General features: G+C 45.0%; 1 protein-coding gene across 2 annotated transcripts in view; it reads right to left on the reverse strand.

The window, feature by feature from the left end:
- The window catches only part of tenm1 (teneurin transmembrane protein 1), a 1,787,780-nt gene that overhangs the window by 76,809 nt on the left and 1,684,636 nt on the right, over positions 1-26,335 (reverse strand). For both annotated transcript variants that reach the window (XM_055643570.1, XM_055643571.1), the window contains 2 exons: positions 24,806-25,038; positions 15,002-15,156 (listed from right to left, as the gene is read on the reverse strand). In XM_055643570.1, coding sequence (XP_055499545.1) covers positions 15,002-15,156; positions 24,806-25,038 — 388 coding nt within the window. The remainder of the gene's footprint in view (positions 1-15,001; positions 15,157-24,805; positions 25,039-26,335) is intronic.

Consider the following 26,335-nt stretch of genomic DNA (forward strand, 5'->3'; position numbering starts at 1 on the left):
ATACGACAGCACCCACGTCAGGAGAAGTCAAGCTACGCTCATTGGCGTCAAGCCAATCGCCGAAAAGTTTTAAACATTTCAAAATCCATCGGCGACCAGAAAAACGCAACGACTCTTTGGGCAACTGAGGAGACTACTCACGACCACGCAGGTGACATCCCGGCGGCCATGTGGCGACAGCCTAGTCCCCTGTAGTCGCCTAAAAAATCACCTAAGTGGGACAGGGGCATAAGGCAGCAACTCTAAAGGGGCTGTCCCACTTGGGCGACCTAATTGGCGAGTTTAGAAGTGTTTGAAAAAATGACATATTGAAGACCTCCTTTGACCTCCTTCGCCTATGTTGAAGACCAGCTTCGACTAGCTACGACTAACTTCGGGAAAATTGGACACCAAATAGTGTCGAGTGAAGACGACCTCCTTTGACTATGATGAAGAAAGACTATTTTCGATTACCTTCGACCACTCTCGATTACTTACGACTAACATGCCGACCTATGACGGCCTACGACGACAACACTTACGAGTAAAAAAAGTATCAATTTTTTCCATTGCAACCTTTTTTACTCGCGGGCATTTTTCAACATGTTGAAAAAACCGCCGCGACCTAGCTGAGGCCTCGAGTACGTGGAGACCACTCTCGAGCATGAAGGAGAATTACGAAGACCTCCTACGACCCCGTGTCAACTATGCTGCGAGTATGAGTCGAGGGCAAACTCGCCAGAACTCGCGGATTTGGTCGCCCAAGTGAGACAGCCCCTTAACGCTGCGCCACCGTGCTGCCCTCAAATAGTAGATATCTGTATTCAGCTTTTACAGACATCACTCACTACTGTGAAACTTGTTATTTTTAAATCTGAAATTGGTAGATTATTGTTAAATCAAAAATATTAAGGACCGGTGACAGAGGTGGGTAAATGGAATGAAATGACTCAAAGAGCTGAATGATTTTTGTGACTACGTGCTCCTAAACCTTTCAAACAGTGTCAACTCTTTCCGTACACAAATTGTTACTCAATTTATTCCTACATAAACTGACTTACGCCGAACATTACAGCCGTTTAATGGAGAACGGAGCTTCTTGCAAATTGCAAAAGTACTGCGGAGAGCTGGACTTTAAGCTCATAAGACTAAGTGGCTGCATCTTGGAGTAGACGTGATAATCGGTCTCTAAATGAAAGAGAGCGCAGAATGTGGAATGTGATTTAAAGGCATTAAGTATCCAATTTCAAAAATTCCCTTATAGCACAGAAGCAGAAAACACATCGATGTCCAGGGTGAGAGACAGTAAGCCGTTTATATCGCGTTAATCAGATCATGGAGCTTCTCTAGGGCACATACTGATTAGTGATTTAAATCAGCTTGTTTACCCAAATCTGATTGCATCCATGTGACTCTGGCTTAGCTGGCTTTGCACCATGACGGAAAGGCAATTTATCTTCAGAATATTCTGAATTATGGGCGGCACATCGGTGGAGTTGCTGCCTTACAGCGCCAAAGACCGAGATTCAGTCCTGACTTTGATCCTGACCACGAGTGCAGTCGGTATGGAGAATGGACATTCTCCCCGTGACCTGCGTGGGTTTTCTCCAGGATCCTTCTGAACCTTCTGAATTTTGTAGTCGGCAGGGCAGTACTCTGCATACCGCCAACTTGGACAATCTTACATTTTTATCAAGCCAATTAACCTACAAATCTGTACGTCTTTGGAGTGTGGGAGGAAACCGAAGATCTCGGAGAAAACCCACGCAGGTCATGGGGAGAACGTACAAACTCCATACAGACAGCACCCGTAGTCGGGATCGAACCCAGGTCTCGGGCGCTGCATTTTGCTGTAAGGCAGCAACTCTACCGCTGCGCAACCGTGACTGCCCGCTGGTTTTCTCCCACACTCCAAAGATGTACAGGTATGCAGGTGGCCTACTCCTGCACCTGGTTTCTATGTTTCTATGTTTCTAATTGGCTTGGAATAAGTGTAGATTGTCCCTAGCGTGTGTTGGATGGTGTTAATGTGCGGGGATCGCTGGTTGGCGCAGACTTGGTGGGCCGAAGGGCCTGTTTACACGCTGTATCTCCAAACTAAACTAAACTAAACTAAAGCATCAGAATTAATAAACTGTATAAAGAAAAAACGTCACCCCTTCATCACTTCAATCTAATTTCTCTGACCTTCAGATATTAAAAGACAATTCTTGCCTTTCATGACTTAGTTTGTTATTTTACCATATGTTGAATATTGATGTTCCTCTGAATCATCTATGGATCCACATCTAAATCTGTAGTTTTAACATGCATGTCTGGCCACATAAATATCTACTTAATTGATTGAAAATTGTGATAAATATGAATGGGATCAAGTTGATGTTCAATTGGCATGTCTTGTAATGGTTGAAATAAGAAGGATTTTAAATGGGGCTGAAAATACAAAAATAACATTTAACACGATGGAAAAAATTCTGACCGGCTTTTAAATTAAGCTGGTGATGGGAGACTGTTTTGAATTAACAACTCAATCACAGTCAATAGGCAGGAAATGTACGACACAAAATGCATACTGACAGTGATGGCCTTATTAACATAGATAGACACAAAATGCTGGAGTAACTCAGCGAGACAGGCAGTATCTCTGGAGAGAAGGAATGGGCGATGTTTCACGTCGAGAACCTTCTTCAGACATATGCATGACACAGCTGACTGGCCTCTAAAGGAAGACACAAAGTGCTGGAGTAACTCGGCGGGTCTGGCAACACCAACGGGTCCCACTTGAGAAGGCAGGACAATGGGGTAACGAGGGAAAGATAGATCAGCCATGATTGAATGGCGGAGTAGCATTACGGGCTGAATGGCCTAATTCTACTCCTATCACTTATGAACTTATAAGCCCAGATGATGGCCTCCCCAGCCGTCTGTGGCAATGAAGTCTCTAGATTTACTCTGACTCAAGAAATTCCTCCCCATCTCCTTTCCAAAGGTACGTCCTTTTATTCTGCGGCTATGCCCTCTGGTCTTAGGCTCTCCTACTGATGGAAACTTCCTCTCCGCATCCAGGTCTTTCACTAAGTTTTGTGGTCCCACCTTATTCTTCTACACTCCAGTCTATGCAGCTGAGGCCGGACACTAATGCTTGTAGGACAGCATGGTGGCACAGCAGTAGAGTGGCTGTCTTACAATGCTTGCAGCATCAGAGACCCGGTTTGATCCCAACGACGGGTGCTTGTCTGATTAGGAAAAGGGGATTAGGAAAAGGGGAGATGCAACGAGACCTGGGTGTCATGGTACACCAGTCATTGAAAGTAGGCATGCAGGTGCAGCAGGCAGTGAAGAAAGCGAATGGTATGTTAGCTTTCATAGCAAAAGGATTTGAGTATAGGAGCAGGAAGGTTCTACTGCAGTTATACAGGGCCTTGGTGAGACCACATCTGGAGTATTGCGTACAGTTTTGGTCTCCTAATCTGAGGAAGGACATTATTGCCATAGAGGGAGTACAGAGACGGTTCACCAGACTGGTTCCTGGGATGTCAGGACTTTCATATGAAGAAAGACTGGATAGACTCGGCTTGTACTCGTTAGAATTTAGAAGATTGAGGGGGGATCTTATAGAAACTTACAAAATTCTTAAGGGGTTGGACAGGCTAGATGCAGGAAGATTGTTCCCGATGTTGGGGAAGACCAGAACAAGGGGTCACAGTTTAAGGATAAGGGGGAAATCTTTTAGGACCGAGATGAGAAAAACATTTTTCACACAGAGTGTGGTGAATCTGTGGAATTCTCTGCCACAGAAGGTAGTTTAGGTCAGTTCATTGGCTATAAGTTCATAGAGGAAGTTAGATGTGGCCCTTGTGGCTAAGGGATCAGGGGGTATGGAGAGAAGGCAGGTACAGGATACTGAGTTGGATGATCAGCCATGATCATATTGAATGGCGGTGCAGGCTCGAAGGGCTGAATGGCCTCCTCCTGCACCTATTTTATATGTTTCTATGTACATAGTTTGCATGTTCTCCCCGTGTCCTGCGTAGGTTTTCTCCACAGACCTACAGGTTTGTAGGATAGTGGGCTTGGTATAAATGTAAATTGTCCCTAGTGTGTGTAGGATAGTGTTAATGTGTGGGGATCACTGGTCGGTGCAGACTCGGTTGGCTGAAATGCCTGTTTCCACGCTGTATCTCTACTACATAAACTAAACACTACATGGAGGAGTCTACATGGAGAAATTCTGCATGGTGGGCTGCAAGTAATTTCATTGTTCAATCTGGGATATATGGAAAAAAAACCCAGTCTTGACTCTTGTCTCTTGAGGAGAATGATCAATGAATCTCAGAGAGAAAATGGGGTGAATATATCTGCTGAATTGTTCTGAAGGGAATCATCAGTGTTTGCCCATTCAAACAGTAATAAGTTCCAGACATCTGCATGGTGTACAGCGGTGAGACTTGATCCTTGTAGAATTCAACAGCATTGCACGGGGGAAATTACCTTGCTGGGTCAGACTGCAATTAGATTAGATCCTGAAGAAGGGTCTCGACCCGACACTTCAGTCTGAAGAAGGGTCTCGACCCGAAACGTCATCCACTCCTCTCCAGAGATGCTGCCTGTCCCGCTGAGTTACTCCAGCATTTTGTGTCTATGTTAGATTGCAAATTCAACTTATTTTAAAGGGGATCCTTGGTTTTCAAATTAAGAGGCAAAGCATTTTATCTGCAATTATTTTACTTCAGTTTGATAATCTTTATGTGGTTTAATTAGCTTTATAATAAAATTATCCTTCACTTTTTAAAATCAATTTAAGTGCCAGAGACGTATTTGAATAATAAAATCACTATTTAATATTTAATCAAATATTTAGATGATATATTTATGATATGAGGCTTCTCACTGTACCTCAGTGAGAATATGAAGACTTAGTCTTTTAGACTTTTAGAGATACAGATTGAAAGCAGGCCCTTCAGCTCACTGAGTCCGCATCGACCAGCGATCACCCTACGATGCGTATGCACTAGGGCCAATTCACAATTATTTTCACCAAAGCCAATTAACCAACAAACCTGCACGTCTTTGGAGCGTGAGGGGAAACCGGAGCACCCGGAGAAAACCCACGCATGTCACGGGGAGAACGTACAAACTCTGGACAGACGAGCATCCGGCATCAGAATCGAACACGGGTCTCTGGCGCTGTTATGCGGCTACTCTGCCGCTGTGCTACCGTGTCGTGGCATTCATTGAATATCTTTTATTGTTTATTTAACTTTTTTTACTTGCAGTTATTATATGATCTATTGAACACTGCTGTGCAGCTGCAATTGAGAATTTCATAGCCCCCTTTCAGTACGTATGATAATAAAGCACTCTTGACTCTTGCCGGTAGCTTTTCAGGCTCATAAATGTTATGTACACAGATAAAACAGAATGATAAATATATTCCGTATATTAATAACTCCTATTATTAGGTTTGGAAAAATCTGCCAATTGAGTAAAGGGCCTGTCCCACGAGCATGCGACTCCACGCGGCAAGCGCGACCTAACGTGGCCGCTTGAGTCGTATGGCCTCGTGGGGCCGGTCCCACTTCGATCGCCGGAGTCGTATGGAATTGTGTGGAGCTGGTCCCGACATCGCGCGTGGCTGTGAAAAACTGACACTGTCCAAAAATTCCGCGTGGCAACGGGCTGCCGGCCCGCAGCCGCATTGAGGCCGGACCCACCGCCTCGACGGGCATACGCAGCGTCTCGACCCCATACGCAGCGTCTTGACGGCGTACGCCTAGCACGAACTTTCCGTGGACTTCGCTCGAACTTCACGTCAACTCGCACGGGATCACTCGACCTCCGCGCGGCCCCCGCTTCCGGTTTGGTCGCACTCGCCGCATGCAGTCGCATGCTCGTGGGACAGGCCCTTAAGTGAGATGCCTTTAATAATAACCAACAATGTAGATGTCAGGCCGAAGAACTTAATTTAAAAGTCAAAAGAATATTTGGTAACATTCATTCGAGTCTGAAGAAGAGTCTCGACCTGAAATGTCTCCCATTCCTTTTCTCCAGAGATTCTCTTATAGAAACTTACAAAATTCTTAAGGGGTTGGACAGGCTAGATGCAGGAAGATTGTTCCCGATGTTGGGGAAGTCCAGGACAAGGGGTCACAGTTTAAAGGGAAATCCTTTAGGACCGAGATGAGAAAAACATTTTTCACACAGAGAGTGGTGAATCTCTGGAACTCTCTGCCACAGAAGGTAGTTGAGGCTGTTCATTGGCTATATTTAAGAGGGAGTTAGATGCGGCCCTTGTGGTTAAAGGGATCAGGGGGTTTGGAGAGAAGGCAGGTACAGGATACTGAGTTGGATGATCAGCCATGATCATATTGAATGGCGGTGCAGGCTTGAAGGGCTAAATGGCCTACTCCTGCACCCACTTTTCTATGTTTCGATGTTTCTATGCTGCCTGCCCCGCTGAGTTACTCCAGCATTTTGTGTCTGTCTTTGGTTTAAACCAGCACCTGCAGTTCCTTCTTACACATTTGGTAACATTGGAATTGTGCACTTGAAAATGAAGACCGACGAAGGCTCATGCACTTAAAATGAAGGCTAATTTTGCTGAAGTGGATTTCCAGCCTGGTATCACATCGTTTTGATGAGAGCGATCCAAGGTTTGGTTTGATCATCATTCTTCGATAGCCGATGGTTCGTTGATTAGTGGGTAAATTTGTCTTCAGTTCGAAAACTGTACTATGCCAGCGTTTGCCTTTTGTTCTCATTATCCACCATCTCCGAGCAGCGAGTACTAAAAGCATTCCCCTGTTGACTCGTACATACAGGAATTATGCTATGCGAAACTTCAACTAAGTCCATAATGTGTCCTAATGCCTATCCCCTCGGCTGCTTTCTTTCCACTAAAATATATATGGTGATAAATACTTATGTACGAATTTCATCGTTCCGTTTTGGTACAATTGCCAATAAAACACTCTTGATTCTCTAGACTCTTGGCGGATGCCTTCATGTTGAGATTGATCTCCTTTACACCATATCACATTGTTATTTTACTTCACATATTAGCATTTGGTGATGGAATAAAAGCCAGGAATCTCTGCAGCTCTCTTCACCACCGTTTAGAGGCAAGTGACATATCCCTGCTTAATATTCCAAAGTCGTCTCAACAAGGGAGACAAGCTTAGAAAGGCATCCACAATCACACTGTATAAGAGCATCAGTGGGTTGAGTTATAATCTGCCTGTAAAATACATTTCATTGAATTAAGTGGAGTCGATATCAGAAGAAGAGTACAACACACGATCACCGCAATGTTTCACCGTTCGTGTTACAAGTTTAGTTTAGTTTAGAGATACAGCGCGGAAACAAGCCCTTCGACCCACCGAGTCCGCACCGACCAGCGATCCCCGCACACTAAAGGGCCTGTCCCACTTGGGCATCATTTGCGTGTCATGCAGATGGCGAGCAAATATTTTGTGTATCCCAAATTCCTGGGGCGCTGCGCTGCGCGCGACCGCACGTCACTGCCATGCGCACGTAATGCACGCCATGCGCGCATCACGTGTGCGTCATGCATTGTGACACATAAATGATGTCGCGTAAATGACGTGCAAATTACGTCCAAGTGGGACAAGCCCTTAACACTGTCCTACACACTAACGACAATTTATAATTTTAACAAGCCAATTAACCTACAAACCTGTACATCTTTGGAGTGTGGGAGGCAACAGGAGCACCCGGAGAAAACCCACTAAGGTGATGGGGAGAACGTACAAACTCTATACAGACTGCGCCCAAAGTCAGGATCGAACCCGGGACTCCGGCGCTGTAAAACAGAAACTCTACCGCTGTGCCACCATGCCACGCCGTACAACAGGGATGAATTTTAGGCACTCCTACAGTTTTGAAAGGTTCAAAGAAATTGGTGTTGGCTTAATAAGATCTAATCTAATACCAAGAAACATATACACTTTAAAACAGATTAATGATATGTATATAAATAATAAAAACCATTGGTGAAAATGAAAATGTGAACAGTAGAACTAAATTTATTGCAATATAGTTTATGAGGTACAATCAAAACGTTTAAGAGACAATTAGACAGGGGCATGGATAGTATAGATTTAGAGGGTAATGAACTAAGTGTGGGCTGGTGGGACTAGTGTGGAAGGGGCATGTTGGTGGGCATTGGCAAGTTGGGCAGACGGGCCTGTTTCCACATGGTATGCCTCTATGACTCTAAATGGCAAATCAGACGTCATTGAAAAAAAAGATATCAGGAAATTGGGACAGGTTTACTTCATGAAATCTTTCCATTTTGTTTCCCAACCCAACCCTGTCACCGAGCACAGCAGCATTAAAATGGAGACACAAGAGACTGCAGATGCTGGACTCTTGAACCAAAACATCTCCTTTAACAACTCTGAACTTGAAGGAAACGGGACGGCTCTTGTTTACTGCCTCAGCATAATCTACTATCTCGCACTCATGTACTTAGCGATGATTGTGCCTAATCTACAGGAAGAATGTAACTGAACTGTACGCCAAAAAAATGTCACTGTAACTAGGTACATGTGGCAATAAAATACTATTGAACCATTGAACACAAAGCACTGGATGAGCTTATTTACAGGCAGAAAAGAGTTGATCATGTCCAGCACAGATGTTATGGGCCGAAGGGGCTGCACTTCTGTACTGTTCCGAGTTTTATGTTCTAACTCAGTGGGTCAGGCAGCATCTGGGGAGGGAATGCACTGGCCATGTTTTGCAGCTGGTCACACCCTTTGCATGTTGGTTAGTGCTTGTGAAAAGATCTCAGGTTCATAGGTGGTAGGCCATTCGGCCCATCGAGTCTACTTGGCCATCCAATCATGGCTGAGCTATCTTTCCCTTTCATCCCCATTCACCCGCCCTCCCCGTAACCCTTTGACTCCCTCACTAAGCAAGTACATGTCAATTTCCGCTTTAAAAATGCCCAGTGAGTTGGCCTCCACAGCGGTCTGTGGCAATGAAGTCTGCAGCTTCACCACCCTTTATCATGTAATCTGTACACTGTGGATGGCTCGATTGCAACCATTCTTTCTCCTGACTGGTTAGCACGCAACAAAAGCTTCTCACTGTGCCTCAGTACACGTGACAATAAACTAAACTCAATCTCTGGCTGAAGAAATTCCTCCTCATCTCTTTTCCAAAGGTACGTCCTTTTATTCTGCTCCTAGACTCTCTCACTATATGGGGATACACCCTCTCCGCATTCATTCTATCCAGGCCTTGCATCATACGTTAACTTTCTATGAGATCCCCTCATCCTTCTAAACTTTCTGTGTTAAGGGGATGGTGAGAAACTGTTGTTGAGGGTGGGTGAGGACTTCCCTTAGCAACACCCCACCAAATGGTGAAGACCCTTCCTTCTTCAGACTGAGGGTCAGGGGAAAGGGAAACAATTCCCAGTCTGAAGAAGGGTCTCATCCGGAGACATCACCTATTCTTTTTCTCCAGAGGTGCTGTCTGAACCGCTGAATTACTCCAGCTTTTTGTGCCTATGTTATGTTGTAAATTGTACCTGCACTCCGGACAGACAGCACCCGTAGTCAGGATCGAGGCCGGGTCCCTGGAGCAATCAGGCAGCAACTCTACCGCTGCGCCACTGTTCCGCCCGTTTGTGGGGAGTCAGAGGAGAATTGGTGGTTACAATGGCTGATCTCCCAGCACAGGGCTGATATCCCATTGCACTGCGGGTGTGCTGACACCTGCCATGTGTCTCCAAATGTGGGATACTAGACTATTAAATATGTGGTAGTGGGGTACTGCGTAAAATAAATGGGGCAGCATGGTGGTACATTAAGGATATCAGATGCTATAGATATCCTGAAGATAGTATTGAAGTGAGTGTCACCAGATGGTACTTCTTGTGAATCAACTATTATGTAAGGGTGGCATGGTGGTGAAGCGGTTCAGGTACTTCCGCACAGCACCAGAGACCCAGGTGCGAACCCGACTACGGGTGCTTCTCTGTACGGGGTTTGTGACCTGCGTGGGTTTTCTCCAGGCGCTCCGGTTTCCTCCCACACTCCAGGTTTGTAGGTTAATTGGCTTGGTGTAAATGTACATTGCCCGTGGTGTGTGTAAGATAGTGTAAGTGTGTGGGGATCGCTGGTGGGTGCGGACTCGGTGGGCCGAAGGGCCCGTTTCCACGCTGTATCTCTAAACTAAACTAAACTAAGTACATAAAAGATGTACCTACCTCTCTGAGTGTTCATCATTGTTATCGCTGGTGATCAGTCAGGTTATCTAGTCATTGTATTTGGAGGATTGCCAAATAATATTTGCAATTCAAGTCACATTAAAGTGAGTGAATTCACCTAATGCTTCTCTTTTTCCTGGCTCCAATTTGAGAAATAACATTTGCATCGCAAAAAGGCAATTGCCTACAACATATTCTTGGCACGTGGAAAATTGCATTTAATCATTGTGACGGTGAAAATATGCTTCATCTGAATTAATTTATAAAAGCACTACAGGCCAGTAATGTCCCATCTACGAACTCATTCTGTTCTGAGTTAAATGATTTCAGCAAGGCAATGATATGATTATTTAACGGAGATGGGTCCATTCAGTCTATGGCGTTTATGACAACTGAAGGAACAAGCCATTTAGTCTCATTTAATCCCTGTTGTATCCACAAAACTATGCTTTTTTTTTACCATTGTCCATTGAATTTATTCGTAAGAATATGAGAAATAGCGGTAGCAGCAGACTATTTATCCCCTTCCTCATGTTCAATATTAAAAAATAAACTGATCTTTGATCTTAGCACTAGTTTTGTTTTATTAGTTTATTGATACAGTGCAGAAACAGGCCCTTCAGTCCGACCTGCGATCCCCGCACACTATAATAATAATAATAATAATAATAATAAATTTTATTTATGGGCGCCTTTCAAGAGTCTCAAGGACACCTTACAAAAATTTAGCAGGTAAAGGAAAAACATGTAAGGGGAATGAAATAAATAGTAGAGACATGACCAGTACACAAAGTAAAGACAGAATTCAATTCAAAACACAATATGAGGCAATTAATGCACAGATGAAAAGGGAGGCGGACGTGGGGCTAAGGATAGGCAGAGGTGAAGAGATGGGTCTTGAGGCAGGAAACGAACACTAACACTGTCCTACACACTTTCACTGAAGCAAATTAACCTATAAGCCTGTGCATTTTAGGAATGTGGGAGGAAACCGGAGCACCCAGAGAAAACCCACACGGGTCATGGGGAGAATGTACAAATTCTGTACAGTTAGCACCCGTGGTCAGGATCGAACCAGGGTCTCACTCGTGGGTTTTCTCCAGGTGCTCCGGTTTCCTTCCACACTCCAAAGACGTGCAAGGTTCTGGGTTAATTGGCTTCAGTAAAATTTGTAATTGTCCCTAGTGTGTAGGATGGTGTCAGTGTGCGGGGATTGCGGGTCGGCATGGACTCGGTGGGCCGAAGGGCCTGTTTTGACACTCTAAATCTCTAAACTAAACTAAACTAAGCTAAACTAACTGAGAGAAATTGCTGACTTGACTGCCTGTACTTCAGAAAAGATGAACAACTTTTTGTTGTTTGCTGCACATGATGGCTTGAGGCAGTGCACCCTGAGGGTTTGTATGTGTGTTGGATGAATAAAATATTCGGTTGGAGTTAGGGAGATATTGCATGCGGCTTGCAGCCCTGTGGAATTCTACAACAGGAAAGAGAGCAGAGACGTCTTGCAGAGAAAACTGATGCTGCGAGAAAAAAAAGTTATTGAGGGTGAGAGTGTGACAATTTCCACCTCCAGTAACAAGGTCACTACCAAAGCAGTAAGCTAGAGTCATAGAGTGATACAGTGTGGAAACAAGCACTTCATCCCAACTTGCCCACACCGACCAACATGCCCCATCTACACCAGTCCCACTTGCCTGCGTTTGACCCATATCCCTCTAAACCTGTCCCATCCATGTACCTGTCTAATTGCTTCTTAAACTTTGCGATAGTCCCCGCCTCAATGACCTTCTGCGGCAACTCGTTCCATACACCCAGACACCTTTTACGTGAAAATGGTACCCCTCAGACTTGTATAAAATCTTTCCCCCTTACAGGCACGTCTTTGGAGTGTGGGAGGAGACCGGAGCACTATAAGGAAACCCATGCAAATTCTGCACTGACAGCACCTGAGGCTAGGATTGAACCCGTGTCAGTGGCACTGTGAGGCAGCAGCACTAACCGCTGTGCAAATGGTGTCATATTTCCCTTCTGTCAATGTTGCATTTGTGTTAACAAGTTCTTTATAAATAAATGCATTAACTTTCTCACCTCAACTGAATCACGCATTGTAATGAATAAACTGGAATGTTTTGATCGGAGATGAAATGACCCTGTGCAGGAAGGAACTGCAGATGCTGGTTTACTCCGAAGATAGACACAAAATGCTGGAGTAACTCAGCGGGTCAGGCAGCATCTCTGGAGTGAAGGAATGGGTGACTTTTCGGTTTGTGGCCCTTCTTCAGAAATGCTGCCTGTAAAGGGCCCGTCCCACTTGGGCCACCTAATCCGCGAGTTCTGGCGAGTTTGCCCTCGACTCATACTCACAGCATGGTCAACACGAGGTCGTAGGAGGTCTTCATAATGCTTGAGAGCGGTCTCCGCGTACTCGAGGCCTCAGCTTTTTTAAACTTTTTCAATATGTTAAAAAATGCCCGCAAGTAAAAAAAGGTCGCCATGGAAAAAATGGATACTTTTTTTACTCGTAGGTTTAGTCGCAGTAGGTCGTAGTAGGTCAGCGTGTTAGTCGTAGGTAATCGAGGGTAGTCGAAGGTAGTCGTAGATAGTCTTCATCATAGTCGAAGGGAGGTCGAAGGGAGATCTAAGGAGATTGAAGGAGGTTGCCTTCACCCTCCACTATTCGGTGTCCAATTTTCCCGAAGTTAGTCGTAGCTAGTCATAGCTAGTCTTCAACATAGTTGAAGGAGGTCTTCTACATAGTCGAAGGAGGTCTTCAACACGTCATTTTTTCAAACTTTTCCAGACTCCCCAATTAGGTCGCCCAAGTGGGACAGCCCTTCACTCCAGCATTTGGTGTTTAAGAAAAAACTGCAGATGCTGGAAAAATCGAAGGAAGCCAAAAAGTCTGGAGAAAATTAGCATTTGGTGTCTATCTTTGATGAAATAACCATGTTGAACAATCTCTGCATCCAATTTTTACTCTGGTACAATGAATGATAAAACCTGCATTGCATACAACTGGAAATAAACCCAACAGAAACAAATTGCTGGAAAAACTCTGTAAAACTTGAAATATGAAAGAATGCAACGTTGCCTTTGACTGTGGCCTGAGGGATGCTATTCTGGTCTTGTATGAATTATTTATATACCTTATTCTGTGAAGACTTGCGACCCAACACCTCGCCATATTCTCATCAACATTCTGTCCCTGTGCTGCTGTAGGGCTCTCACCTCACACCTTAGTGTTGTAGGCTCAAGTTGGAGGGGAAGAATAAAGATCAAACTGCAGTCATATTTGCAATGAATACATCAATTTTCAATTAATGCCGCACGCATTAACTTGATTGAGTTTTACACAGGAAAGCAAGCTCATGACATATTTGGAGGATCAGAGGTGGGATTGCTCGGAGCTACCAACAGTGACTTTGAAGAATCTAAAGATTCTGCCATGTGGTTTAATTCAGAACCTCCCAGAGCAGCATCAATAAACTAGCGAAGGTAGGCACAAAAAAATCTCGTTATTACTATGCCGACTTCTTCCCTTAAAACAACAGTGAGCTCAAGAAAACTTGGAGGCTGCTTGTAAGGCAACGACAAGCTTTAAGTGCCAGTGTGGCCCAGTGGCAGAGTTGCTGCCTTACTGCGACAGAGACTCGGGTTCGATCCTGACAACGGGTGCTGTCTGTGCGGAGTTTGTACGCGCTCCCCATGACAGCGCGCATTTTCCCCCCAGTGCTCCGGTTTCCTCCCACACTCCAAAGATATACAGCTTTGTAGGTGAATTGGCTTCAGTAAAGACTGTAAATTGTCCTTAGTGTTAGTGTTAGTGTATGGGACTCGCTGGTCGGCACAGACTCGGTGGGCCGAAGGGCCTGTTGTCGCGCTGTATCTCTAAACTAAAAAAAAGAAACGCTAGTCTTTGGAATGGCAGGCGTTGAAAATCTTCACTGACCACTGAGTTATTGAGCAGTTTACTGTGGAGCCAGGAATATTAGCAGTATTATAGCTACTACAGCAATATAGCAATATAGCTACTAACTGTATTTTTATTATTACCATTCATAGAAACATAGCAACATAGAAAATAGGTGCAGGAGTAGGCCATTCGGCCCTTCGAGCCTGCACCGCCAATATGATCATGGCTGATATTTCAACTCAGTATCCTGTCATGTCATTGTCCCCCACCAATACTCCTCCCAAAAATCATCTCAGAGAACCTTGTTTTAGGCAAAATAGTCTTCTGAATGAATGCACAAATTATCCGTGGAGGCATCACCTTTACCAACAACTCTTGCCAAGAACGTTACTGAGGTATTACACCTCTTCAAACCAGTCCCCAGCTTCTCATTGACACGCATGGAATACGTCAGAATTCTGTCCTCAACCCTCATGCCCATGTCTCATAGTCATAGAGACATAGAGTGATACAGTGTGGAAACAGGCCCTTCGGCCCAACTTGCCCACACCAGCCAGCATGTCCCAGCTACTTTAGTCCCACCTGCCCGCTTTTGGCCCATTTCCCTCCAAACTGGTTCTATCCACGTACCTGTCTAACTGTTTCTTAAACATTGGGATAGTCCCTGCCTCAACTACCTCCTCTGGCAACTTGTTCCATACACCCACCAACCTTTGTGTGAAAAAGTTACCCCTCAGATTCATGTTCAATCTCGTCTCTTATTAAATCGCTTCTACTTCAGCTCTCTGGTTCAAAGGTTCAACGGTCAGTTTACTGTCACGTGTATCAATTGAAGTACAGTGAACCTCGAATGAAGGCATCTTTACCTGTGAGATATCCATGACCGAGTCGCAGCTCAGAGGTTGCGTTGACGTCAGGCCATTGGAGCCGATTATCGTCGTGATGATCCCGTCCTGATTGACCTTTCGGATGGTGGTCCCGTCCACAAAGAAGATAAACCCATACTTGTCTACAGCTATTCCTGTTTGGAAGACACAACGCAAAGAATACATCAGCTAGAGAAGTTCACAAATTCATAAGTTGCAGGTAGGATCAGAATTAAGCCATTTGGCCCATCAAGTATACTCTGCCATTCAATCATGGCGGACCTATATTCCCCCCTCAACCCCATTCTCCTGCCTTCTCCCCATAACCTTTCATTGCAAAAGGATTTGAGTATAGGAGCAGGGAGGTCCTACTGCAGTTGTACAGGGTCTACGTGAGACCACACCTGGAGTATTGCGTACAGTTTTGGTCTCCAAATCTGAGGAAGGACATTATTGCCATAGAGGGAGTGCAGAGACAGTTCACCAGACTGATTCCTGGGATGGCAGGACTGTCTTATGAAGAAAGACTGGATAGACTTGGTTTATACTCTCTAGAATTTAGAAGATTGAGAGGGGATCTTATAGAAACTTACAAAATTCTTAAGGGGTTGGACAGGCTAGATGCAGGAAGATTGTTCCCGATGTTAGGGAAGTCCAGGACAAGGGGTCACAGCTTAAGGATAAGGGGGAAATCCTTTAAAACCGAGATGAGAAGAACTTTTTTCACACAGAGAGTGGTGAATCTCTGGAACTCTCTGCCACAGAGGGTAGTTGAGGCCAGTTCATTGGCTATATTTAAGAGGGAGTTAGATGTGGCCCTTGTGGCTAAGGAGATCAGAGGGTATGGAGAGAAGGCAGGTACGGAATACTGAGTTGGAGGATCAGCCATGATCATATTGATGGCGGTGCAGGCTCGAAGGGCCGAATGGCCTACTCCTGCACCTAATTTCTATGTTTCTATGTTTCTAACCCTTGACACCTGTACTAATCAAGAACCTACCTATCTCTGCCTTGAAAATGCACTGACTTGGCCTCCGCAACCTTTTGTGGCAGTGAATTCCATTGATTCACCACCCTCTGACTAAAGAAATTCCTCCTCATCTCCTTCCTGAAGGAGCGTCCTTGAATTCTGAGTCTATGACCTCTAGTCCTAGACTATCCCATTAGTGGAAACATCCTCTCCACATCCACTCTATCATTGGCAACCCGTAAAACAAAGTTAATTATTTGTTGTCTTTCAAAATAATCTAAAAATAGGGAGGCACAGTGGCGTAGTGGTAGTGCATGGGCAAGTAGGGCCGAAGGGCCTGTTTCCATGCTGCCTGATCCTAGTATTGTGCATCTGCATTGTAATCATGACTATACAGTCGGAACTATGGTAGCCATTTACAAACAGTTAGCTCCCACACCTGGTTATTAATTTGCTGTTTATCCAGTCCATTCCATGTGTCCTTTGAGGGACATATCTTGCTTACACAGACTGCATTTATCTTGCAGCGAAGACAAATCTAGCAATCTTCCAGATAAGCATGGGTTAGAAAATAGGATAATACTTCCTCCAGATTTTTTTTTTTCAAAATACTCCCACAGCAATATCAGATCAAGTTATGGAAATGGAAATGAAAAATTTATAAAATCACTGAAGCTCATTGCTATCCGAATTATTGTATGTGCCATGTAACAGGGCACTAGGGGAAGTGGCAAGTTCCAAACTGTAATCAGATACAATTATCTACACATTACGATGCTACCAGTGTGTTTTAGATTAACATAAAATATTTCAACTTAGTACCAAATACAAGAAACAATTACATTTTAAATTCCTGTTAACATATTGGTTGGAGTCAATGTAATTTTCTACTTTTTTAACCTTTTTAAAAAATATATTTGAATACATTTTTGCAATTTTTAAAAATCTTTTATTATTTTTATAAATGTTTTAAATGTAGTGAGTTTGACATAATACAATATTATGTTAATACTCTACAATAGGCAGCATGGTGGTGCGGTGGTAGAGGTGCTGCCCGACAGCACCGGAGACCCGGGTTCGACCCTGACTACGAGTGCCTTCTGTACGGAGTTTGTACGTTCTCCCCTTGACCTGCGTGGGTTTTCTCCGAGGTCTTCGGTTTCCTCCCGCACTCCAAAGACGTACAGTCTGTCCAAAGCAAGCGCTGTCTGCGGAGGGCACTCAGCATCGCCAAGGACTGCTCTCACCCCAACCATGGACTGTTTACCCTCCTACCATCCGGGAGGCGCTACAGGTCTCTCCGTTGCCGAAACAGCAGGTCGAGGAACAGCTTTTTCCGGCGGCTGTCACTCTACTAGAGATACCTCGGTGACTGCCCTCCACCCACCCCCCCCCCATCCAACTTATTATTATTTATTCAAATCGTTTGCTAGGTTAAGGGAGATGCTAAATGCATTTCGTTGTCTCTGTACTGTACACTGACAATGACAAAAATGAAAATCTGAATCTACAGGTTTGTAGGTTAATTGGCTTCGGTACAAATGTAAAATTGTCCTTTGTGTGTGTAGGATCGTGTTAATGTGCGGGGATCAATGGTCACCGCGCTATATATCTAAACTAAATTAACTACTTTTCAGTTCTGATCTATTAAAAGAGTTTTGTGGTGACTTTGTTCGAACTGCAAGCTGAAATTCTAACGCATGATTTTGATGAAAAGAATGCATCATTTTTGTTGCTTTTCTTTGCAATGGATAAAAGACAATTTGTGTAACTATAACCGCTGGGTATTGCATACATCCCATCCAAACACATAGCAAGTTTAGCCTGTTTCATTTTTTATACAGTGTTTATAGAAAAAAATAATAATTTGCCTGGATAGAGCGGATGTGTAGAGAATGTTTCCACTAGTGGGAGAGTTTAGGACTAGAGGGCGCAGCCTCAGAATAAAAGGACGTGCCTTTAGAAAGGAGATGAGGAGGAATTTCTTAAGTCAGAGGGTGGTGAATCTGTGGAATTCATTGCCACAGACGGCTGTGGGGGCCAAGTCAATGGATATTTTTAAGGCCGAGATTGATAGGTTCCCGATTAGTATGGGTGTCAGGGGCTATGTGGAGAAGGCAGGAGAATGTGGTTGAGAGGGAGAGATAGATCAGCCATGATTGAATGGCGGGGTAGACTTGATGGGCCGAATGGCCTAACTCTGCTCCTAGAACTTTTATCTCTCTATATCACCGTCTATATCTCTCGTTTCCCTTTCCCCTGAATCTCAGTCTAAAGAAGGGTCTCGACCCGAAACGTCACCCTTCCCTTTGCTCCAGAGACGTTGTCTGACCCGCTGAGTTATACTGGCTTATTTCTGTCTACCAATGGTCATACCTTTGGGTTGTAAGCTACCCAAGCGGAACATGAGGTATTGTTCCTCCAGTTTACCTGTGGTCTCACTCTGGCAAAGGAAGAAGCTCAGGACAGAAAGGTTAGCGTGGGAATGGGAAGAGGAGATCCTGCAGGCCTTGGTGGGCCAAGTGCAAGCGTTTGGCAAAACTGTCGCTGAATCCACTCTTGGTGTCGCTGATGTACAGGAGGCCACATTGGCAACACCGGATGCAAACATTGGAACACTGGATACTTTTTCTCTCACATTTGTGAGATGCTGCAGTTTGCGAAAATAGACAATAGACAATAGGTGCAGGAGCAGGCCATTCGGCCCTTCAAGCCAGCACCGCCGTTCAATGTGATCACGGCTGATCATCCCCAATCAGTACCCTGTTCCTGCCTTCTCCCCATATCCCCTGACTCCGCTATTTTTAAGAGCCCTATCTAGCTCTCTCTTGAAAGTATCCAGAGAACCTGCCTCCACTGCCCTCTGAGGCAGAAAATTCTACAGACTCACCACTCTCTGTGAGAAAAAGTGTTTCATCGTCTCTGTTCTAAATGGCTTACTCCTTATTCTTAAACTGTGGCCCCTGGTTCTGGACTCCCCCAACATCGGCAACATCGGAAATGTTGAGTACATTAAATTTCACTGCATCTGATTGGTAACATTTTTTGATGATCCAAAGGGATGAAAGGGTCCTTATTATAGACACAAAATACTGGAGTAACTCAGGCAGCATCTCTGGAGAGAAGGAATTGGTGACATTTCGGGTCTGAAGAAGAGTCTTGACCCAAAACGTCACCCTTTCCTTCTCTCCAGAGATGCTGCCTGGCCCGCTGAGTTACTCCAGCATTTTGTGTCTATCTTCGGTTTAAATCAGTATCTGCAGTTCCTTCCTACACAAAGGCTCCATATTTGCAGATTCTTTTCTTCACTGAATTAAATACATTTCTTCACATGTTGATAGTTGCTTTGCCTCTCGTTTAGTATTTTCCATTCAGTACTCCAATTATGTATGAGGGAACAGCAGTGAAATGCACGATGGCGCAGCTGTAGAGTTGTTGCCTTACAGCGTCAGAGACCCAGGTTCGGACCTGACTACAGGTGCTGTCTGTACGGAGTTTGTACCTTCTCCCAGAGTCCGTGTGAGTTTTCTCCTAGATCTTCCGTGTCCTCCCACACTCCAAAGACGTACTGGTTTGTAAGTTACTTGGATTGATATCAATGTAAATTGTATGTGTAGGGTAGTGTTAATGTGCGGGGATCACTGGTCGGTGTGGGCTCGGTGGGCCAAAGGGCCATCTTGCCCACACCAGCCAACGTGTCCCGGCTAAAATAGTCCCACCAGCCCGCGTTTGGCCATATCCCTCCAAACCTGTGCTATCCATGTACCTGTCTAAGTGTTTCTTAAATGTTGGGATAGTCCCTGACCCAACTACCTCCTCCGTCAGCTTGTTCCATACACCCACCACCTTTTTTCAAAGAATCTTTCACCCAGAGATTTGTGAATCTGTGGAATTCTCTGCCACAGAGGGCAGTGGAGGCCAATTCACTGGATGTTTTCAAGAGAGGGTTAGATATAGCTCTAAGGGATAACGGAATCAAGGGATATGGGGAGAAAGCAGGAACGGGGTACTGGTTTTGGATGATCTGCCATGATCATATTGAATGGTGCTGCTGGCTCGAAGTGCCGAATGGCCTACTCCTGCTCCTATTTTCTATGTTTCTATTTTTCTATGATTGTGTGAAAAGGTTACCCCTCAGATTCCTATTAAATATTTTCCTCTCCAATCTTCGATTCACCAGCTCTGGGCAGGAGACAGTCTCGGTTATAGCAGTTTTATTTCTGCCTGTAAGGTTCCATTGCTTTCAGTTCCATTCCTTAGTCATTGCCTATAACCGTGCAGTCTCACTCTTGTGGAAGATATATATTTTAAAGAGTTCCATCAATCCAAATAAAACGCTGCTTCAACAAAGTTCTTAAAAACAAAATGATTATTGACTTGTACTATCATCCTGACCATTAAGATAGCAATAGCATGCAATAAAGACTCTCTAACAGGCCACCACTACAAAATGAATGATTATGGCGTGATCTTCACAGTAAGCTCCACTGAAGCCTTTCACTGCAATGTTTTGTTCTTAACTCCAGATTTTTTTTTTTGAGTGGAAATGCTTGCAGGTCTGATTGTTAATAGTCAGAGAGCAAATTGAAAGCAAACGCACCATTATACTGTAGGTCACGAGGCAATATTGAAAAATCAGAGCGTTGCATTATGAAGGCAGTTGATTTTTCTCTTGATAGAAATGATCGCTTTCTGCAAATCTCTGCAGCAAAATGGGTCTTCCCAGTTGTATCTCGTGGGCAATACTTACAGTAGCCGCGAGTCACGCAAGGTTAATCAAACTTGATGGGAAAGCAAAATCCAATATTTTGGATAATGTCCTGCCATATATTATGGGGTCTTGAGGTACCAGCGAAAGAAAAGCAATCATTTCTCAAACATTGATCATTAGTGTGGAGTTCATGGCTGGGCTTTATAGAGAAAAGACTGGGAACTTGATATAGACTCGAATATAAGAACCAACAACCTCACTAGTTTAGTTTAGTTCAGAGATAAAGTGCAGAAATAGGCCATTTGGACCCCAAGTCTGCGCCGACCAACTTGGCCCTAACTATGCACCAACTATGCACTAACGCTAGGGCCAATTTTACAATTTTACCAAGCCAATTAACTAACAAACCTGTAGGTCTTTGGAGTGTGGGAGGAAACCGGAGCTCCCGGAGAAAACCCACGCAGGTCATGGGGAGAACGTGCAAACTCCGTGCAGACAGCACCTGTAGTCAGGATCAAACTTGAGTCTCCGGCGCTGTAAGGCAGCAACTCTACCACTGCGCCACCGTGCCGCCACTACCTTGAGCTTGTTGTGCCTTTAAATATCTTGAAAGATACTCAGGCACACTTACCAGCAGAAGTAATGGTACCAATTTTTAAATTTTTTAATTAGTGGTTTCACCAAGCAGAAGTAACCATTTTCCTCCTTTTTAATTAGTGATTTCACGATCAAATTACCTCTCAGCCTCGACTATTAAAAATTCACATTATATGCATTATTAATTCAGTAGTCCTTTTTACATTAAATAATGAAGCTTGCCATAAGTCTCTTTGCTAAAACGTAATATTCCATCCCTTGACCATTTATCTTTGAGCATGAAACAAATGTGCTCACAATAGTTTCAATTTAGTTTATTGTCACGTGTACCGAGGTACAGGTGCACAACCTTTTATCCGGTGTTCCGGAAACCGAAAAACTCCGAAAACCGGCCATTTTTTCCAGATGTCGTCTGCGCACCAAAGCTCGCGTTTGGCGCCAAACTTGACCCGAAACGACCCACGGTCAACCCAGGTCTGTACTACTGTAGCGGCTGCCTCCTCCCCGGAGACCGGGAGACGCTTAAACATCTGTAAATCATTGCTTAAATGTTAGTCAGTTAGTTTGGAGGGCTTTTGTATGAAGGGGGGGTGAAGGGGAAACATTAATTCTTAGTCCCCTACCTGGTCGGAGAGGCGGGGAGCGGTCAATGCCTTACCGGGTCGCCGTGCAGTAAGCTCCGCAGCGCTGTGGCCGGTGGGGCAGCGGGCGGCGCCGGTTGTAGCTCCGACCCCGGCAACTCTACCCCTGGCTGCGAGGCGCTCCAAATCCAGCGCGGCCCGCGGCCGGACGCCCCAGCTCCGCGAATGTCGGGAGTCGGCGGCGTCGCAGCGCTGGGATACCAGCGGGGAGCGGGCAATGCCTTACCGGGTCGCCGTGCGGCAAGCTCCGGAGCGCTGTGACCGCCGACCCAACGTTCGCGGAGCGTCGCTGGATTTGGAGCCGCGCAGCCAGGGGTAGAGTTGCCGGGGTCGGAGCTCCAACCGGCGCCGCCTGCGGCCGGATGAAGCCCCCAGCTCCGCGATGTTGGGAGTTGCCGACCAGGTAGGGGACTAAGAATTAAAGTTTCCCCCTTCACCCCTACTCCACCACCACCACATAAAATCCCTCCAAATTAACTGACTAACATTTATGCAATGATTCTCCCGGTCTCCGGGGAGGAGGCAGCTGCTCCAGACTTTTCAAGCCGCCCGCGCTACCTACCTAATCTACGCTAAAAATCTTCCATTCGGAAATCCGAAAATGTCCGAAATCCGACAAGTGTCTGGTCCCAAGGCTTTCGGATAAAAGGTTGTGCACCTGTACAATGAAAAGCTTTTGTCGCCTGCTATCCAGTCAGCAGAAAGACCATACATGATTACAATCGATCCAGTGAATGGTATGTTAGCGAAAAGCGAATGGTATGGTAGCCTTCATAGCAAAAGGATTTGAGTATAGGAGCAGGGAGGTTCTTCTGCAGTTGTACAGGGTCTTGGTGAGACCACACCTGGAGTATTGCGTACAGTTTTGGTCTCCAAATCTGAGGAAGGACATTCTTGCCATAGAGGGAGTGCAGAGAAGGTTCACCAGACTGATTCCTGGGATGTCAGGACTTTCATATGAAGAAAGACTGGATAGACTTGGCTTGTACTCGCTAGAATTTAGGAGTTTGAGGGGGGATCTTATAGAAACGTACACAATTCTTACGGGATTGGACAGGCTAGATGCAGGAAGATTGTTCCCGATGTTGGAGAAGTCCAGGACAAGGGGTCACAGTTTAAGGATAAAGGGGAAATCCTTAAGGACCGAGATGAGAAAAACATTTTTCACACAGAGAGTGGTGAATCTCTGGAACTCTCTGCCACAGAAGATAGTTGAGGCCAGTTCATTGGCTACATTTAAAAGGGAGTTAGATGTGGCCCTTGTGGCTAAAGGGATGAGGGGGTATGGAGAGAAGTCAGGTACAGGATACTGAGTTGGATGATCAGCCATGATCATATTGAATGGCGGTGCAGGCTCGAAGGGCCGAATGGCCTACTCCTGCACCTATTTTCTTTGTTTCTATGTCTCTATTTACAGTGTATAGACACATGATAAGGGAATAACGTCTAGTGCAATGTAAAGCCAGCAAAGTCCGATCAAGCTTAGTCCGCGGGTCACCAAAGAGGTAGATAGTAGTTCAGCACTGCTCTACCTCAGAACTCTAATATAAATTTTGAAGGTGATCAGACAATTGCGCTGGCTTTTCAAGAACAGCTTGAGCCAAATGAATCAAATCATATCAAATGGAATTTTGTTTTGCTTCTTTCTTCCTTTCAGAAGTAATAGGCTCAGATTATATTATCCAATGTTAACTGTCGATACAAATAAGACACAACATGCTATGGATCTGAAGTAGGCTCCTGAACCAAAACTATATTCTCCAGAGATGCTGTTTGACCCTCTGAGTTACTCCAGCACCTTGTATCTTTTTTTTGGTATATGCCATCATCTGCAGTTCCATGCACCTCCATCAACAGTGGAGACTTAATTGCAGCTCATGGAATTGCTCTGGCCAGTGTTTCAACAGGTTCAAAGGCCCTGAAACCACACAGAGGAAGTCCATGGACTTTCAGGGGCTCTGGGAACTAAAGGGTTAAAATGTAACCATTTGAAGCCATGATCCTCATGTGTGAATGCACACAGAATAATCGAGTCTGTGTCCAATCAACCTTGATGGATTTAGGTGCGGTTGGGATTCAGAGAAAGAGAGTTGTCAGGTTAGAGATAGACACAAAAAGCTGGAGTAACTCAGCAGGTCAGACAGCATCTCTGGTTAGAGAGTTGACAGTGGTGCGCTTGAAGGTTGAGTCAAAGTACATCTGCATCAATACATTGATCCCTTACAAATCTGTAAAATGGCCACCAATTGGTAGGCCATCATTATTTCTGGTCGGCCACATTTATCTTGCTGCAGTACATTCAATTATTTGATGTTTTCTTCGGGACATATTATCTTACGAGTATTGATTAAAGTAAAGGCTGGCCACACAGTTTAGTTCAATTTCATTCAGAGTTCAGTGAGGTACAGAGTGAAAACAGGCCCTTCGGCCCACCGAGTCCGTGCTGACCTACAATCACCGTGTACACTGGTTTTATCCTACACACCAGGGACAATTTACAGAAGCCAATTAACCTCCAAACCTGCATGTCTTTGGATTGTGGGAAGAAACTGGAGCACCCAGAGAAAACGCACGCAGGTCACGGGGAGAACGTACAAACTCCGACAGCACCCGTAGCCAGGATCGAACCCGGGACTCTGACGCTGTAAGGCAGCAACTTCACCGCTGTGCCACTGTGTGTAACAATATGGCACTGCGAACTTTTTAATATTATCTGGATCAAAGCTGCATATCCAGTGATTACTACTGGTGATATGGATGAATTCATATATAATATGCTTAGTTATAATATTTCTGCATGGACTACAACAGTAAAGGCAACAGCTCACTTTAGTTAACTAACAGAGAACAGTACAGCACAGGAGCAACATCTAACTCAATATTACCTCTGGGACTGGTGAGTGAGGCTTCAAAGGCTCTGCCCCCATCTCCACAATGGTTCTGATCAAATGGGAGACATTGATCACCGGTTCCAGCCACCACCTGAGAATTCCTTAAGAGATCTTTGGTTTGCGTGAGGGACTTGACTCTGTACACTCTCCTGGTGCTGGTGTCCGACAGGTAGAGCATTCCCGAAACTGGATCGACCGCGAGGTAATACTTGTGAGCGGGGCTGTGGCTGAAAGAAAAGGAAAAGCACTTCAGAACTTTTGCAGAGTTGGCATTGATTTTCTGTGCAGCCACCTCGTCTGAAGGAAGAGTTGTGTAATGTTTAAAACCTCGCTGCTTTGACAGTCAGATCTTGTAACTGGCAAAGTGCATCTGAAGAAGGGTCCCGACCCGAAATATCGCCTGCCCATTCCCTCCGTAGATGCTGCTTGACCTACTGAGTTACTCCAGTACTTTGTGTCTTGCTCCAGATGCCAGCACCTGCTGTTTCGCATGCATGCATTAATGTTTCTTAGTTTTTGGTTAAGAGATACAGAGCAGGAACAGGCCCTTCGGCCCACCGAGTCCGCAACTGTCCCACTCATACGACGATACAACAGCGCTTTGTTTATCTCAGGAGGGAAATTGATCTGCCAACAGGCATTAAAGACAGGATACTGGGGGGGGGGGGGGGGGGGGGGGAAAAATGAGAGTCAGTCTACCCCACGACAGAAATGGGAGGTGTTGTACAGTTTGATAGCCACAGGGAAAAAGAATCTCCTGTGGCGTTTTGCACTAGGAACAATTTACAATTTTACCGACAAACCTGTATGTCTTTCGAGTGTGGGAGGAAATGGGAGCATCCAGAGAAAACCCACGCAGGTCACGGGGAGAAGGTACAAACTCCATACAGCCAGTACCCGAGGTCAGGATCGAACCCGGCTCTCTGGCGCTGTAAGGCAGCAACTCTACCGCTGTGCTACCCTGCTGCCCACTGATTTGTTTTTATCATCTTGGTGATTTTCATGGCTCTTCACGTCAAGGTAACTTCTCAAATGCTGTTATGTTTCCTGGGAATATTGAGGCCAAGTTCCCTAAAAGTAAATGGTTTCCATGGCTACTAAATCAATAACTCATTCAAGTGGCCCTGAAGTACTAACTCTTTTCCACTCCTCTGAACAGGCTGAAGCAATGACTTTTCAACCATTCTGGGAAATCTTCAAGTCTTAAATGGCACTCTCCTCTCTCAAATTGGCCCAGTAAGGCAGACATAAAATGCTGGAGTAACTCAGCGGGACTGGCAGGTCGAGACCCTTCTTCAGATTGGACCCGGAACGTCACTCTATCCTTCTCTCCAGAGATGCTGCCCGTTTCACTGAGTTACTCCAGCATTTTGTGTCTATCTTCAGTGTAAAACAACATCTGCAGTTCCTTCCTACACAAATAACATAGATTTTGACTTGAAAAAATGAGCTGAAGAACTTGGATCAAACTAGATCTTTTAATAAAAGGCGCAGCTTTGCTTGATTAGTTTGTGGATTATGTGA

The sequence above is a fragment of the Leucoraja erinacea genome, chromosome 12, assembly GCF_028641065.1.
Source record: "Leucoraja erinacea ecotype New England chromosome 12, Leri_hhj_1, whole genome shotgun sequence".
NCBI classification, from domain to species: Eukaryota; Metazoa; Chordata; class Chondrichthyes; order Rajiformes; family Rajidae; genus Leucoraja; species Leucoraja erinaceus.